Here is a 15,889-nt window from a genome sequence, read left to right as displayed (position 1 = left end):
GCACTTCATTTTAAAGGTATAGCCAAATTCCTCCCCATCACTCATTTTAACTTTTTTTGTAGGTTTGTACTGCATCGTGTGCATGTTTTAATAGATGCGTGTGACACCCTGATTGCTGCACTCATCACTCATTTTGATTCCAAATTGAAATTAGGTTGATTATTGAGCAAATGTCTTTGAGTGTATTAAGCATGCTTCAGCTTTCTGCATCTCCAAACCTTCTGTCTTCAGGTCTTCTTGAATCAACTTTACATATTCACCAAAAACATTTACTTATTCACGCAAACAATATCAAAATAAGGTAATGCTCTCCATATATAAATATATACAGATGATAGATAGATAGATAGATCGATAGATCAGTGAGAGGTTGGATATGTTTCATAAAATAAAGTTGGAGAGAATGTAAGTGCTGAGTGTGTTTTGAGTGTATGTGTGCATGCTCTATTTTCATAGGCCATATGTTTCTGTTTAAAACTGTTTTAAAGGGGTGGAGAATCATTTGACTGGCATCCGTTTCCCCCTTCTCCATTGCCCCGCCTCCATACCTTGAGCTCTTGGTTTATTTTTTTTCATCTCATCTTTCACTACTTTGTCAGCTACCCCTTTACATTCTCTCTCTTTTTTCTTTCTTTTCCCCCTTTACTTCTTTCCGTTATTCAGTTAAGCCTCTGTCCTGCTACAGAAAAGATATGCAACTTCCAGTGGATTCCTCCTTCCCAGAAGCTTGCAAGACACCGGAGCCCATGTGAGCTCTGGGCCCAGGGCCGGTAGGATGTGCCTCAAGATGAACTGTTGTTGCTCAAAACACCTTACCTTGGAACTTTAGTGCTGGATCGAACTGAATTCTTATTCAACATTCAACTGCATGCTGATTGGCCGGGACTGTGTAAGTGTTGGTGAATGGCGCAGCGCAGTTCAGGTGGACGCGGGCGTGGAGGCAGCTGGCTCACAGCCTGTTTTTTCCCGTCATCCTCAGGGAGAGAGCGTGGAGAAGCTTTGGGTGCTGAGGAGTGTATGTGTGTGTGTGTGGTGACAGCGGACTACCAGAGACAGGAAAATACAGAGATCAACCTGAGAGCAGGAGAGAGAGTGGAGGTGATCGAGAAGAGTGAGAGTGGTGAGTGACACTTAAATATCATCTGTATTGACACTAAATAGAGAGAGAGAGAGAGAGGGAGAGAGAGAGAGAGAGAGAGAGAGCCTGCTCATAACTCTAACAAAACTAAACAAGCACCCCCAAAAAAAATAAGTTATCCAAACATTTTAACATCCAGCTGTGGAGTCAAACTCTCACCTTTAACCTATTGTAAAGATCTTTGCATGTGTAAGTGTGTTTGTTTACTAAGCTTTAGATTATGGTATCCCTGTTTTTGGTAACAAGGTAACATGTAATTGAGATCAGAGGTAGACAGTCTGACAGAATAGTTTAACCTAAATATCTTGGTTGTGTGACTAGAACCAATCCTTTTTTAAATCTAGAAAGACTGTTCTCTGAAATTAGCACACATGTAGCTCAGTTTTTGACATTGAGTTTTTAAAAATGTATTGTAACATTTCCCTAAAGACATTTAAAGTGTGATATCGACATAATAATTTGTGCCATACAAAAATATATTCTGACGGTCTCCATCTGTTCATGCAATACTTGACCTTTTGCAGATCTGTTGTAATAGTTGTGCCGTGTTATTATTATCTGACCGCTCTGGAATCTAAAGGAGTAAACAGTGAAATCTGTTATCCTGCCCAAAAGTGCAGATTGACCCATTTAAATCCAAAGAAAAGTCTCAAAGGCACTAATTCAACATAAATGCCCTTAAAAGTATAAAGAGGAACAAAAGTTGCATCTTCATTATTTAAAGCATTTTTGCCACTGCATGTTTAGATTTTAGAAAAGTGGAGTTATTGTAGAGAAATTTTGCTATAATTTGCTAAAATTTGCTGGCTCTAAGCATACCAGAGTTTAAAGATGATATTTGGATTTCAATCAGAGTAAATGGAAAGTTTCCAGCCTTCATTGCACACTTGAGACAACTAGTATGTCTGGGGAAAATTCAAAATGATATGTTAAATTGAAATACACTTATACCTATATACAGTACATTCAAGGACAGAGAATTAAAAAGCAAGTAACCAGAAAATGGGTATTGATTTTGGAGCTTTAAAGGAGTTACGATAGCACGCGTGCATGTGTGTGTGTGTGTGTGTATGTCTGGAAAAGTGATAGGGATTCTTTTTGGAGCTTTAGAGGAGTTAAGATAGTGTGTGTGCGCGCGCGTGTGTGTCTGGAAAAACTCAACCACAGCCAGCAAGTCATACTTGACTGAAGATCTTTATGGATCCTCCAGAATCTTTCCTCAGCAGAAAAGAGTGCGTGTGTCCACATGCGCAAGCATGTTTGTTTGTGTGCTGATGTCTTTTCGCTAAGTGTGTGTGGCGCTGAACTCTTTATGTTAAAGTCATCACAAGCTGTATTGGCCAACCTTCCTTAACTCTCTCTTCCACTGTCTCTTCTGTTGTTGCCATGTCAAATTTTCCCTCTCAGTTTCAAACATTAGTATGTAATCTTTTGATTCTGTTCTAAGTCTTTGAAACATGCGCAGACACACACAAACTGAAGGCATGTTTACTTGCTAGTAGAAAGACTGCAGATATCTGACATATTTTGTTAGTCAATCTGCCTGTTTATGTTTGTGTCTCTCATGTTCTTATTATATGTTGCTTTGGCAAAGTGAGGCATCAGGGCAGATCTAGAATTTTTTTTTTTAATGGGGGTGGCATGCAGACTATGAGGGTTGGCAACGTTAAAGCAAGTGCCTATGAATGGTTCTTATGAATTAAGGTACCAAGCTTCATTGCAAGTACTAGTTCATTAATTGGAGTCACTATCAAATTATAAACGTCCATTAATTTGTGATACAACTGCATTCTCACAGGAACCACATAGTAACCATTTTGATACTGATTTGACAACATTAAAAATATATATATACATTTTTGCATAATAAAAAATAAGTAACAAAATGTCTATCCCCAGAGCACCAAGACATTGTCTATTAAAACACATCAACAAATTCCAAATGTTCCTATGCTTCACGTATAGAACTGGCAATCTGGACTAAATGTCACCACCTTTGTTAAGTGTACCCATGGTTGGAAAATGCATGCATATCCCATGTTATTCAGCTAATAAAGTCCTGTAGGCCTATCACCTTTGTAACAGCTGGAATAATTTGAAAGCGAAGATTAACACAAGTTAGGTCTAACTTAAAATAAACTGTACAGAACATTGTACTGTAGGGGGCAGTGCTGCAAAACTCATGAATATTAATTATGTTATGAACAGTAAAAGATTCTTTTAAATTACCTGTTTTGATCAACAGTCAAACTTAATGACCGATTCAAGCACCCAAATAAATATTTCACATAATATGGTAATTTCATTTCTACATCTGCAACTATCAGTCTTGGGATTTTGTTAATCAGTAGACGAATACATAAATCAGCACTTTGATTAAGAACATGACTGATTGATCTAGAGGTAACTTTTTGCCTTTAGTTTTTAAAGGATTTGGATTCTAATTCACCTAAATATAACTTTTTATTTCAATAAAACAAGATTGCATCTGTATGTCAGTGGATGGGTGTTACATTTTAAAAATAAAATGCAATAGAAAGATGAGGGAAGACGAGAGTAGCGGAAACACAGACACATTTATTGACAGTTCTGTATATGAAAGAACAGCAAACTCAGAAATTCAGACAGCGACAACCACAAACTCTCCGCTCCAGCAACAGGAACCCGGAAGGCACCTGAGCGCCTGTGAACGAAGATGACATAGTTTACGAACAACCGTCTCCCTTCACACAACCCAGCCATGAAACACTCTGTTTATCCACAGTTTTCCTGACCAACCACTGGGCGTCACAATGATGATTCTAATTGCCTGTTTTGTATTTCTGGTCTCGTGACGCCAAGTAAAAACTGCCAAAACGAGTGATCCAGAGGAGAACAACAACCATTTAAGTGTTACCTGGTGTAAAAATGAATTTCATGCTCATCTTGTGCCATTGTTGGCTGTCATAACAACTCAGAATAATTAATGATATCAACGTAAACTCTAACCATCGCTTCATGTCATCTACACACTCAGGTGAGGCACTGTCTATAAAAAAAAATGGTCATCTGTACTCTGTGAAGTGAAAACAATCATGTCAAATCATGGAACACTTCCATGTTCAGGAGAAAGGTGGATATAGGGAGGAAACACACTGCGCACCGGTGCGTGCCATCAACAATCAGCTCACCTGGTTACCCCACACCTGAGAGCGATTAAGAGTGGGAGAGAAAGAGAAAAGGACAACACACAAACAGACACACACACTACATACACACAAACAATACGGCCTAGAAGGCCAACACAATGGGGGGACACGGAAAAGAGTGCATGCTGCGGCAAAGCTGCTGACACTAAACAACACTGATAACAGCCACAACAAACACTTATCACTTTCAAAAATAACACATTCAAAATAACTCCAGCGCCAGATCGCCAGTCAAAACACACACAGATGAAATAGAGACTCCAACTCAAGAACTGGAGATGTTTCATGTGGATAATATATAAATATGTATACACATACCTGATGAAACACGTCTCACCCATCTCAACCCATAACTGACAGCAATGTATCTAATTATCATTCAGTAAATAGTTGGAAACAACTGAGAAATTCATCTTTTACTTATTTTTTTCCACTTATTTGTCCATGTGGTCATTGCTGTTGGGGAAATAAGCTCATCAACCCATGAGAGCCCAAACACTGTACACGCACTGCAATAGTAGGTAGGCAGTTGGTCGATGCTGTGATTGGCTGCTGCTGTAATCAATCACAGGATTGGTTGCTGCTGTAATTAATCAATGGGTCTGTAGTCATTTGTGCATTCTGTGAGAATTTAGGCAGTTTGACATGAATAAACCCCTACACAATGTCAAAATCAACAATAATATACTTACATTTCTGTTTAATAAATTTGGATACTTATGCTGGGGTGACAATACTTTTTCTTAGGGTGGCACTTTCCACCCCATGCCACCCTGGTAGATCTGCCCCTGTGTGGCATGCTGGGTAAAGAGCCGGCAGATATTTTTTTACACAGCATTATAAACAGGGCATCTGGTAACCTATCTGAGTGTGTGTGTGTGTGTGTGTTTGTTTGTTCTAATGAGACTGTGACCACTAACTCATGGCAGGTGTGTGCAACCACTGCAGCATGCTCGTGTTCCGTATAAATATTTTTATGGTCTGTAATATTTTTCTGTTTTGTGACATTAGCAGGGGTGCAAAAACCATATAGGCAATTATGAATTGCAAATATGAATTGCCAACACTTTTGCAAAAGTGCAGTCCTATTATGCACTTAATGTGCACTCTTGCGTTGCTGTAGCGGTAAAACTCCCCAGTACTCAGGCGGGGCGATAAAGTTAACTTTAAATGTCAGTGCCATTAAACTAGATGTGTTATTCTTCAGGCATCTAGCAATAAACATGTTGACTTCTCTTCAACTGAGTAGAGTATGTTTCTTGTCTTAAAAACATTGTACTTTTGAACTTTAGAAAATCATTTACTGTATGTACTGGTGCTTTAAAGGACTCAGAAACCAAAACACTCATCTGATGTGCAAGTGTGTATCTGCAATAATGTTTTCTTATCCTCATAACTCCAAAAGCACATCATATTTACTCTCACACATTCACTAAAAACATAGTAATTTAGCAGTACAGTCTGCTTCTTTTTTATAATCTCTACCTTGTTAACTAGACCAGCATAACCAGCATGCAATTCACATGCTGGTCTAGGCTGGTTAGTGCTGATTTGGTGATGGTCTAGTTGGTGTAACAGCATACCCATGCTTTTCACGAGCAAAACTAGCTGGTAAAGCTGGTTGAGCAGATCTTTCTGATGAAGCTGGTTAAGCTAGTTTAAAAGCCTAGTGGGGACATCAGCACACCAGCATACCGTGCTGGGGGACAAGCACCCAAAACACAACATAAACTGGTGACCACCAATGCTGGACTTTTACTGTAAGCATGGAACTCATACACACACTTTGCCAAATTGCTTTCCTTTCAAAATAGTTGCTAATGATCTACAATGATGTGTTCACGCTGATGTGTGCAGGACTAGTTAAAATAAAAAGCCAGAGGAGACATGACCCAATTCAAATTAACAGCTAGAATCAGTTATATCAGTGTGTTTGCTCAATCACACCTTCTTATTATCTCTCCCCCTCTCTCTCCCCTTCTTTTTAGGGTGGTGGTTTATAAGAACAGCTGAAGAACAAGGCTGGGTTCCTGCTACATACCTTGTCTCTCTCACTGGACACCGAGATAGTCACAGAATATCGAATGGAGAGAGTAAGAAAAACACAAACAGTCAAACTACCAATTTAATCCCCACATTGCTGTTGGACTGAATCAAGAACCGTTGAACAAACAGAGTACATCTTTCACAACAGATATCAGAGCTGTTGTCCTGTGTAAAACACACGTACTGGCCAAATGTCCTGTTTTTCTTTGCCTTGTGCAATCCTTTACTCTTAGCAGTTTCATTTCCTTTGATTTCAAGAGATTTCTGGGCAAAACTAAACTCTTATGGAGGCAAGTTAATGCAATATCAGCTTGGACATGGACCATAGTGATGATGGGTCATTCATGAACGATTCGTTCATTTTGAACTAATCTTTTATGTGACTCAGAAGAACGAGTAGTCTCAGAGAGTGATTCGTTCATTTTGTGTTGGCCGCGCATGCGCATTGCGCAACCTCCGTTCGTGTGTTGCGTGAAAACCGCATAGGCGCTGTACATTAAACAGAAATGATTAGTTCACCTCTTGAGTCTTCTTGTCCAAGTTGTTCGTTCTTTTGTCACATGACAGCCGTATACGCTATGCAATGCTCACACAGGAAACAGAAATTATTAGTTCACCTCTCGAGTCATTTGGTCCGAGTCGCGTGACAAAAGAACGAACGACTCGGACAAGAAGATTCCAAAGGTGAACTAATCTTTCTGTTTCTCATAATTTGTCCTTGGCTGCATTATCATTTTTTCCTTATTGATACTATAATCAAAGTTAGCGTAAGCAGACGTGTTGGAGGGGATTTGGCAATTGAAAATTTAACATTTTAATTTAATTATATTTCTTGGAGCACTGAACAGCTTGGGAGTGGGTATTTGTGTTGAACCTTTCCAGCAGAGGTGTCAGATTTACCATCTCTTTGTCCAAAAGATCTTTACTGCACAAATGGGTCCAACAGATGCCGACCTGTATTAGAGAGAATAACGCTTGCGGTAGAGAGATTCTGCAATGTCTGCATGTTTCATTCGGTTTTTCCATTGCTACACCAAAACAGCGAAAAAGTGCAAATGCAGTATATAAAGTTGGCCAAAAGTGTATTTGGACATATAAGCCACACTTAAAAATGCATTAGATAACAAAATATCAAACCAAGTGGCATTTATTTTGAAGAAAGAAAGCACAAGCACCCTTTTCAAGCAAGACCTTTTAAAAAAATACATTTACTGTTTGTTTTGAATCATAAAACAGTAAATGCACTGTTTTAAATTAAGCTTTTTTTTTTTTTTTTTTTTTTGTAAAAATGAAATGCATAAAAAATATCATACTGAAGTTAGTTTTGAGGTTCTATGATTATTTGTTTGTAGATGCAGAGAATTTTATGTTTTGTCATTTAATGGAATTTAATTCACACATTTTTACATGTAATTTTAAGTGTAGTTCAACCAAAAATTACAATTCTCTCATCATTTACTCACCCTCATGCCATCCCAGATGTGTATGACTTTCTTTATTCAGCTGAACACAAACAAAGATTTTTAGAAGAATATCTCAGTTCTGTAGGTCCATACAATGCAAGTGAATGTTGGCCTGAACTTTGAATGTCCAAAAAGCATATTTACATAAATATCGATCTGTTTTTCATCCACACCTATCATATCGCTTCTAAAGATGTGGACTGAACCACTGGAGTCGTATGGATAACTTTTATACTGCCTTTATATGCTTTTTGGACCTTCAAAGTTCTGACCACCCATCACTGACATTGAATGAATGTACAGAGCTGAGATATTCTTCTACAAATCTTTGTGTTTTCCAGAAGAAAGAAACTCATACACATCTGGGATGGTGGCATGAGGGTGAGTAAATAATGAGAGAATTTTCATTTTGGGGTGAACTATCCCTTTAAGTGTTGAAATAATTTTAGTGGCTACTGTTCAAGTACAAGCTTGTCTCTTATCTCTGTAGCAGAGCGGTATGTCACAGTTCAGTCCTACATCAGTTCAAGTCTGGATGAGCTGGGCTTTGAGAGTGGAGTCATTGTTGAGGTCATCCAAAGAAATCTGGAGGGCTGGTGGTTCATACGGTACCAAGTCTCATCTCTCACTACTTTATCCTGCTTTTTGAAATAATCTGTGCTTAAATGTGTGCTTATTTTTTGTCTTTTACCACTTTTATTAGTGGTGCTTACATGCTTAGGCACAGTTATCGCACATAGTTAGAGTTTAGGGTTTAACCTAAACCTGTAACTTGCTCAGCACTGTTTTTGCTATATAAATAATACCTCAAATCATGTGTCCCGTTGTGGAGAGGTTTGCTACAGGTATTACTTTTCTAAATTACTGGAATAAAATGGGTCTATAAATCTCAAATACCTAATTTGAAGGAGGGACCCAAGACATTTCTATGGAACAGATTATCTTGTGGGTGGGCTGTTCTGACTTGGGACAATAAGCAACCACCTAGCAACCACCCAGAACACACTAAAAACTATCTAGCAACAGTTGAGGAACCCCCTGGCAACCATTAACATGCATTGTGGCAGTACATTCATAGCCAAGCACCACTCACATTTTTTCAGGAAAAGTCTAAATCTATTTAAATGGTACAGTGGAGAAAGAAAACAGGAACTGATAAAGAATAGGGTGGATTGGGACTGAGGAATGGCATGAGCTGGACTCAAATGTGTGTTGCCTGCACAAGCACAACATCTCAATGAGTTAGGTTTTGTGCACTAATAACCTGGCCATGACCTAAAGGCATTTTACCTTTAGGTTTGATTGGGATTTTCTCAAAAAATATCAGCTAACTTGCCAACAAGGTAAACGAATCTCTTTTCTATGTAACTCTCTCTCTCTCTCTCTCTCTCTCTCTCTCTCTCTCTCTCTCTCTCTCTCGTTTTCTCTCAGTTATGGGGGTAAGGAAGGATGGGCCCCAGCTGCCTATTTGCGGAAGATGCAAGATGGTGTTATGCCTGGTAACCAGGCAACAGAGACAAATAAACCAGCTGTGGAGGGTCAGGTGGAAATCATCGGAAACCTTATGGAGATCAGCAACCTCCTGAACAAGAAACACACGCAAATGGACACAAATGCACATCATAACAGCAATGCGTCTATGCATTCAAGCCATAACACATACATGAACTCAAAAACTGACTCATATACACAGTACAATGGTGATGCAAAACAGACTGATGCTTACAATAACAATACACACACTAACAACGACAACAGCACCAGCCTTAACACAGCAGCTAACACGGGCAGTAGCAGCCCAGTTACACGCTCAGAAAGGGACATTGATGAACAGGTCAGCTCTAGCTGCAACCCACACACAGATACAAGTGTGTGTGTCTCAGTCTTGGATACAAGTGTGTCTGTGTCAGTTTCGGATGCTGGTGTGTCTGTTTCGGAAGCAAGTGTGTGTTCAGCAACACCGTCTGCAATTAAGAGCAAAACCGTCCCTCCATCTCCTGCCATTGCTCGAGTTGCACCTCAGAGATACCACAGTGTGGAGACCAGTGAGTTGCCACCATCTCTTTTTCTTTTCTTTTCTTTTCTTTTTCTCTCTCTCTCAGGCTTCAAATTTAGTGTGCTATACTTGCATGACAAAAACTGTACATTTGTATTGCCTAAGCATTTGCAGAATAGCTGTGTACAATTAAAAATCAATAAATGTACAATGCAATAAAGTAAATAACAGCAGTGCAATTAAATAAGCAGTGTTAAGAAATAAAATGAAATACCAAATAAAAATAAAGTAAAATAAAATGAAGTACAGCAACAATGCAGAGTTAACTATGAATAATTAATGTTAATATAATTTAAAGTAATAATAATTGAACAAGCAATTACGAAAGATCATCCCTCATCTCTCTCTCTCTCTCTCTCTTTATATATGCAATATTTAAAACATTGTTATGTGTTAAAGATAACTGAAGTCAAATCATTTGAATAATTTGCTTTCTTCTCATCTAGGATCCCCATCAAACAGTCAAAAACCACCTCCCCGCCGAGAAAACAGCCTGGTCAGTGTTGCATGTCTTTTTTCCCCATTTTTCCTCTCTTTCTTCTTTTTCTCTTTCCCTCCATTGCACAAACAGTTACATACAAATAGGTCATTTTGTGGTTTTTAATTTGCTGAACAGAATTTTCTTCTCTCTTCACATTCAGGGGTTTCAGTTACCACATCCTCCACATCCCCCTAGTGTTGAAGCCGAGTATTACACTATTGCTGAGTTCCGCTCCTGCTTGACGGATGGGATCAGTTTCAGTGGAGGACAGAAAGCTGATGTACGAACAATTAAGTAAATAGTTTGGGATGATTTAGAATTTAAATAATTCTGAGAATGTTATTTGTTCAGATGTTTGTTGTCTGTTGAGTAACTGCCAAAGCAAAGTAGTGGACGACCAACATGGATTTTTCAATAATTGTTAGTCACAGACAGGGGCGGTGCTAGGGTCAGTGGACATTCGGGGCTTAGCCCAGACCTCTGTAGATATGAGGCCATCTTTTGATGAAATATCAGAATATAATACACTTTATAATAAAAACCTGAATACATCTATTATGTCATTTATATAGCAAACTAAAGAAGTCTCAATAACCTTTGTCTCAGAAACGCTCGAAGATCAAAAACGTCTATACTTTAAAACGCGATAAAAAAAAAATATATATAAAACACACAATTTTGTCCCTTTTGGCTTTCTGTAGTTTGACACACATTGTGTACGACTGTATACAGTTTTCATTGATTCGTCGGGTGCTTAAGTTAATTTACAAGAAGGCAGGTTGTAAACAAGCTAAATTGGTACTAGAGATGAAAAATAATAGCTAGATCACCTAAAGTTTGCTATGTTTATTGCACTGTGTCTTAATAAATTGTTTTGCTAAATATGCAAATTTCCTGGCTCTTGACTTTAAAGTTAGCAAATTCCTCGAATACATATTACTCCTTTTTTTCAGGGTTATATATCTAAATATTTGGTACTTACTGCATCTGGATGGACCAACTCAACACAGTTTTCAAGACACAGCCGCAACTGTGTGCCTCAAGCTCTCTTCTTGCATGCCCACACAAAGGTTACATGAGAGCTGGAAAGCAGCTGCCGACAAGACAGCTCATGGGTACTGAATTGAGACTGTATTTGGTGTTGTCAATACCATAGAAAGACAGGAATCATTAATTTATATACAGTATATTACCCTAACTTTAAAATGTAATGTTAAAATAATAAAATGTTATATGTTTTCATATCAACTTGATACCCAAGCACTGGTACTTCTGACGTCACTACAAAAAGATGATCAAAACATTCGGGGCTTAAGCTCCGGTTACCCTGCCCTGGAGCCGCCCATGGTCACAGGTTCTAAAAACTAAATGTTTTTCATTTCGGTTCGTTCTGAGCAAAAAATGTATTTTTTCGTTCCGGTTCAGAAGTTCCGCCACCTCCTTTCCAAAGCTACTTGTTAGAACAAAATATAGTGATGGGTCATTCATGAACGATTCGCTATGCACATACAGTTGTCACGTGACAAAATAACAAATGACTCAGACTAGAAGATTCAATCCAGAGGTGAACTAATCATTTATTTCTCATAATTTGTCCTTGGCTGCATTATACATTTGTCCTTATTGGGACTATAATCAAAGTTTGCGTAAGTAGACGTGTTGGGGGGATTTGGCTATTGAAAATGTAACATTTTAATTTAATTCTGCTCAAATGAACGAAATGAACTAAATGACTTGAAAAAAAGATTTGTTCACTTTGCTGAACGAGACTCAAAGATTCAAGTCAGTAAAATGATCCGATCTTCCCATCACTAACAAAATAAAAGAACGGTTACATCAGCACATCACTGAGTTCGGGATGTGCATAAACGGTGTTGTGCCCTAGATTGGTGTGTCTCTTATTACATCTTATTTTTGTGTGTGTGTGTTCACTAGTTTTTTTATTATAGGGCTTCCCATAGCGTCCACAAAACCCCAGAAATACGTCCACTTAGATGTTTAGGCAATTGTTATGTGATATAAATTTTCTGCATCAGTGCTGTTGCATAATAAGCAAATGTGCAAATAATTGTAAAACCGGTTAACCATGATTTATTTTCTCAGATGGTAGTCTAACCATCAAAAACTCACACCGCGGCATCCCTACATTTAATATACTTTATATATCTTATTTACAGATCTACTTCTGAGTCAAAACCCGACAGCATCAAATCTGTATTAATGCTGCATATCTAACAATAATTCAGTGAAGACTTGGAAACAACTGAGAAATTTAATTTCTTACCTCTAATAATGTTTTCCTTGTACCTGGATTAGCTTTGTATGTATATGTAGTAATTATACATAGTTGTTAAAAAGGGGTGGGGTGTCACTGTCCTTTTCTGCCTATCGCGGCCCCTTTTGGCATATCGCGGTGCCGTTTTGCGGCCCTCTTCAGCAAATCGCGGATAATTCGGCATAACGCAGCGACCTGTTTCAGCTCATCCCTGCCGTTCGGCCCAGTTTCATGGCCGACCTACCAGGAAAAGTCCCGGTTCTTCCTATGGCCAGTCCGCTCCTGTCTAGAGAGTAGGGTGTCTGATGGCCAATATAATGTCAATATATAAACTAAATAGCTGAATGACATTAAAATAGATGTATGTAAAAAAGCTGAAATTAAACAAACACTTATTTTACACAATATTTACACACAAAGAACTACAACTTTTTTTGATCATCCAAGCAGGTTAAGTATATCGGCCAATTTGGAAATGGCCAAATATCGGCTAATCAATCTGCCTGGATGATATTTGTCTATCACAACATACTGTATACAGTAAGTATTTTTGTGGATAACCTGGGATTGTGTGTGTTTACAGGTAATTGAGAAGAACTCTGGAGGTTGGTGGTATGTCCAGATCGGAGATAAAGAGGGTTGGGCCCCATGTTCTTACATCGACAAACGTAAGAAGCCTAGCTTGAACCGTCAAACTAGTACACTGACCCGGCCCAAAGTCCCACCTCCTGCACCACCAATTAAAAAGCAGAATTCGCTTCCATGTGTGGAGTCAGAGGTCTTGGCCCCATCGAGTCCACGAGTGTATGAAGAGCCAGAATATGATGTTCCAGCCATGGGCTTTGAATTTGACCCTGAGCTTGACTTTTTCCCAGGAGACGCACCAACTAAATCCCCGCCCCCTCTGTCCAGGCGTACCATTTCTTTCACATTGGGAGAAGAGGATGGAGAGGAAGATGAGAGTGTGTATGCAAATGGAGGGTTCATATCTGTCCCACAATATCTGGGGAACAGCCATTCAGATATACATCCCCCCTCTGGAGCTCATCGGTCATCTACTATGTGGGATCCACCCGAATATGACGCCCCTACAATCGAACCCAGCATTGAGATCTGTACTCAACTCTACGCACACTCTAAAGTTAACCAACAGCAACCTAAACTCAAACAGCAGGCAGATGAGTCCAAATCCAAACCGTCTGTCCATCTGAAACCCACAAATGAAGACTGTAATTCCCTCAGAAGACCCCGAAAATCTGCAAACCAGGAGCAACCAGGCCAAATACAATACAGAACCTCACACACATCTGAGGAATCTGAGAGTGGCTCCATAGTGTCTTTGGAAGACTCTGGGGGTTCCACTGATCTGTCCAAAGACCGTTCTTCCTTCTTGTACCGCACAACTGCGGCGTACCAGCGGGAGGAGTCATGTGAGCTTAGCTTCCCTGCAGGAGTGCAAGTAGAGGTACTGGAAAAGACCGAAAGTGGCTGGTGGTTTATCCGTTGGGAAAATGAGGAAGGTTGGGCACCCACCTTCTACCTTCAGCCAATCAAAAGCCCAGACACAGATGGTATAGAAGCCAAATCCACTGAGAGGATAAATTCAGAGACATCTTGTCCAGAGCTGGAAATTGCACTGCAGGTGAATGTTGGAAAGCTGGGTAAAAGCATAAGTCTGGAGAAGAATGAGCAACGTATACACCAAAGCCTGAAAAGCACCCACAGATCTAACCAGCAGAGTTGCAAGGTCGGTGTGAAGAAGGTCGCAGTGCGACCTCATAATGTACTCACCACAACCCACACCAAAGATAACACAAATAGCTTGTCTACCAATACGCACACAACTCCATCAGGACGGAGGAATGACACCCTACCTAACCATGCCTCACTCCATAGCTACAATGATCAAGCCACCTCCCCCTGTGCAGGTAATATGAAGAGCATGAGGCGTAAGGTGCCTGTTTCAATGGTGAAGCCAAAACCTCACCTCATCCACAACAATTTGCGTGAGGAATATGTTTCTATCGCTGATTACCATGGTGATACAGAGACGATGAGCTTCCCTGCTGGTACAAGGCTGGAGGTGCTGGAGAGAAACCCCAATGGCTGGTGGTACTGCCGTGTGCTTGACACGGCTAAAACACGCAAGGGATGGGTACCCTCCAACTTCCTTGAGAGGAGGAGCTAGTAGAGCTTAGAGGATTGGTGTTATATTCAGTGTTTTCCCATTTTTACAAAATATGTTTGGTGGATGTTATTCTCACTAACAGAACATTAACAAAGAAAGATTGATCTAAGAGAGCATATTCTGTAAGCCTGATCATGGGACAAATGTTGGGATGAAGATGGAATATTTCACAGTTTTGCCTTTTTTAGAAACATTATCTTTAATTTTGCCATCACAAATGTCAACTAAAATTAAATTTAAATAATCGGTGGTTTGAAAAATAGAAGAAAAAAAATGCTTGTGATGGACAACTGATGATGTCACTAGTGAAAAAGTAATTGTGTTCTTTGTGGGGAAATCCAGCCACATAATCCTGCAGCTTTAATTTTAAATCTTTAGCTCAAAACTTGACTATAACCCCAATCATAAACAAAGTCCCTTAAAAATTATTTGCATGAGACGCAGCCATCTCGATTCTGATCACAAAATCAAATGTGTCATAAAGCAGAACACAAAGAGAGTGACTCATAATTGAATTCCCTCACTGATTGACATCTTGTTTATATTCTGTATACTCAGAGCATGCTTGTGCTGGATGACGTGATGTTGTTTTCACTGAACAAGCTTTTTGTTATTGCTTTTAGGTGCTCTTATTTTGCAGAAGGTCTCTTTTTAAATGTTGCTCTTTTTACATTTGTTTTAACTAAATACACAAGGTCTGTTTACAGATCAGATGCAATTTCATATACATTTCAAATATTATCTATCTATCTATCTATCTATCTATCTATCTATCTATCTATCTTTCTTTATCAACTGTAAATGTGACCTGGTTTGTGTGATTAAACATGGTGCTATTCCTTTATTACATCATTTCATTTTCAATTCAAGGCTTGCAATAAATATCTGCTAGAGTGCTGTCTTGCAGCTTGATCAAAATTGCTATCTGGTGTGCGAGTCTGTGAGTGTTTGCATATACATGTATTTATTCCATAAGGTTCTCCAGAAATAAGTAATCAGTCAGTAAGTTACCAATCACTCAATTATCTGCTAAAACTTAAACCTCAAACAAAAC

The 15,889-nt window shown here is 39.1% G+C and overlaps 1 protein-coding gene across 2 annotated transcripts; it reads left to right on the top strand.

The window, feature by feature from the left end:
• The first annotated feature begins 593 nt into the window (after positions 1-593).
• Positions 594-15,883, top strand: LOC127411384 (SH3 and PX domain-containing protein 2A-like). Of its 2 annotated transcripts, XM_051646910.1 has the most exons (8): positions 594-889; positions 980-1,120; positions 6,315-6,419; positions 8,326-8,443; positions 9,267-9,880; positions 10,338-10,387; positions 10,533-10,652; positions 13,231-15,882. In XM_051646910.1, exons 2-8 carry the CDS (start codon positions 1,018-1,020, stop codon positions 14,833-14,835), a joined length of 2,715 nt encoding a protein of 904 aa, XP_051502870.1. In that variant the 5' UTR covers positions 594-889; positions 980-1,017; the 3' UTR covers positions 14,836-15,882. The 2 variants fall into 2 exon arrangements, with proteins under 2 accessions (XP_051502870.1, XP_051502869.1); XM_051646909.1 differs by having other exon boundaries at positions 594-1,120; positions 13,231-15,883.
• Positions 15,884-15,889: the final 6 nt, after the last annotated feature.

The sequence above is a fragment of the Myxocyprinus asiaticus genome, chromosome 20 (genome assembly GCF_019703515.2).
Source record: "Myxocyprinus asiaticus isolate MX2 ecotype Aquarium Trade chromosome 20, UBuf_Myxa_2, whole genome shotgun sequence".
In the NCBI taxonomy this organism is placed as follows: domain Eukaryota; kingdom Metazoa; phylum Chordata; class Actinopteri; order Cypriniformes; family Catostomidae; genus Myxocyprinus; species Myxocyprinus asiaticus.
Note: the sequence above shows the minus strand (reverse complement) of the source record. Positions and strands in the feature narration are given on the sequence as shown.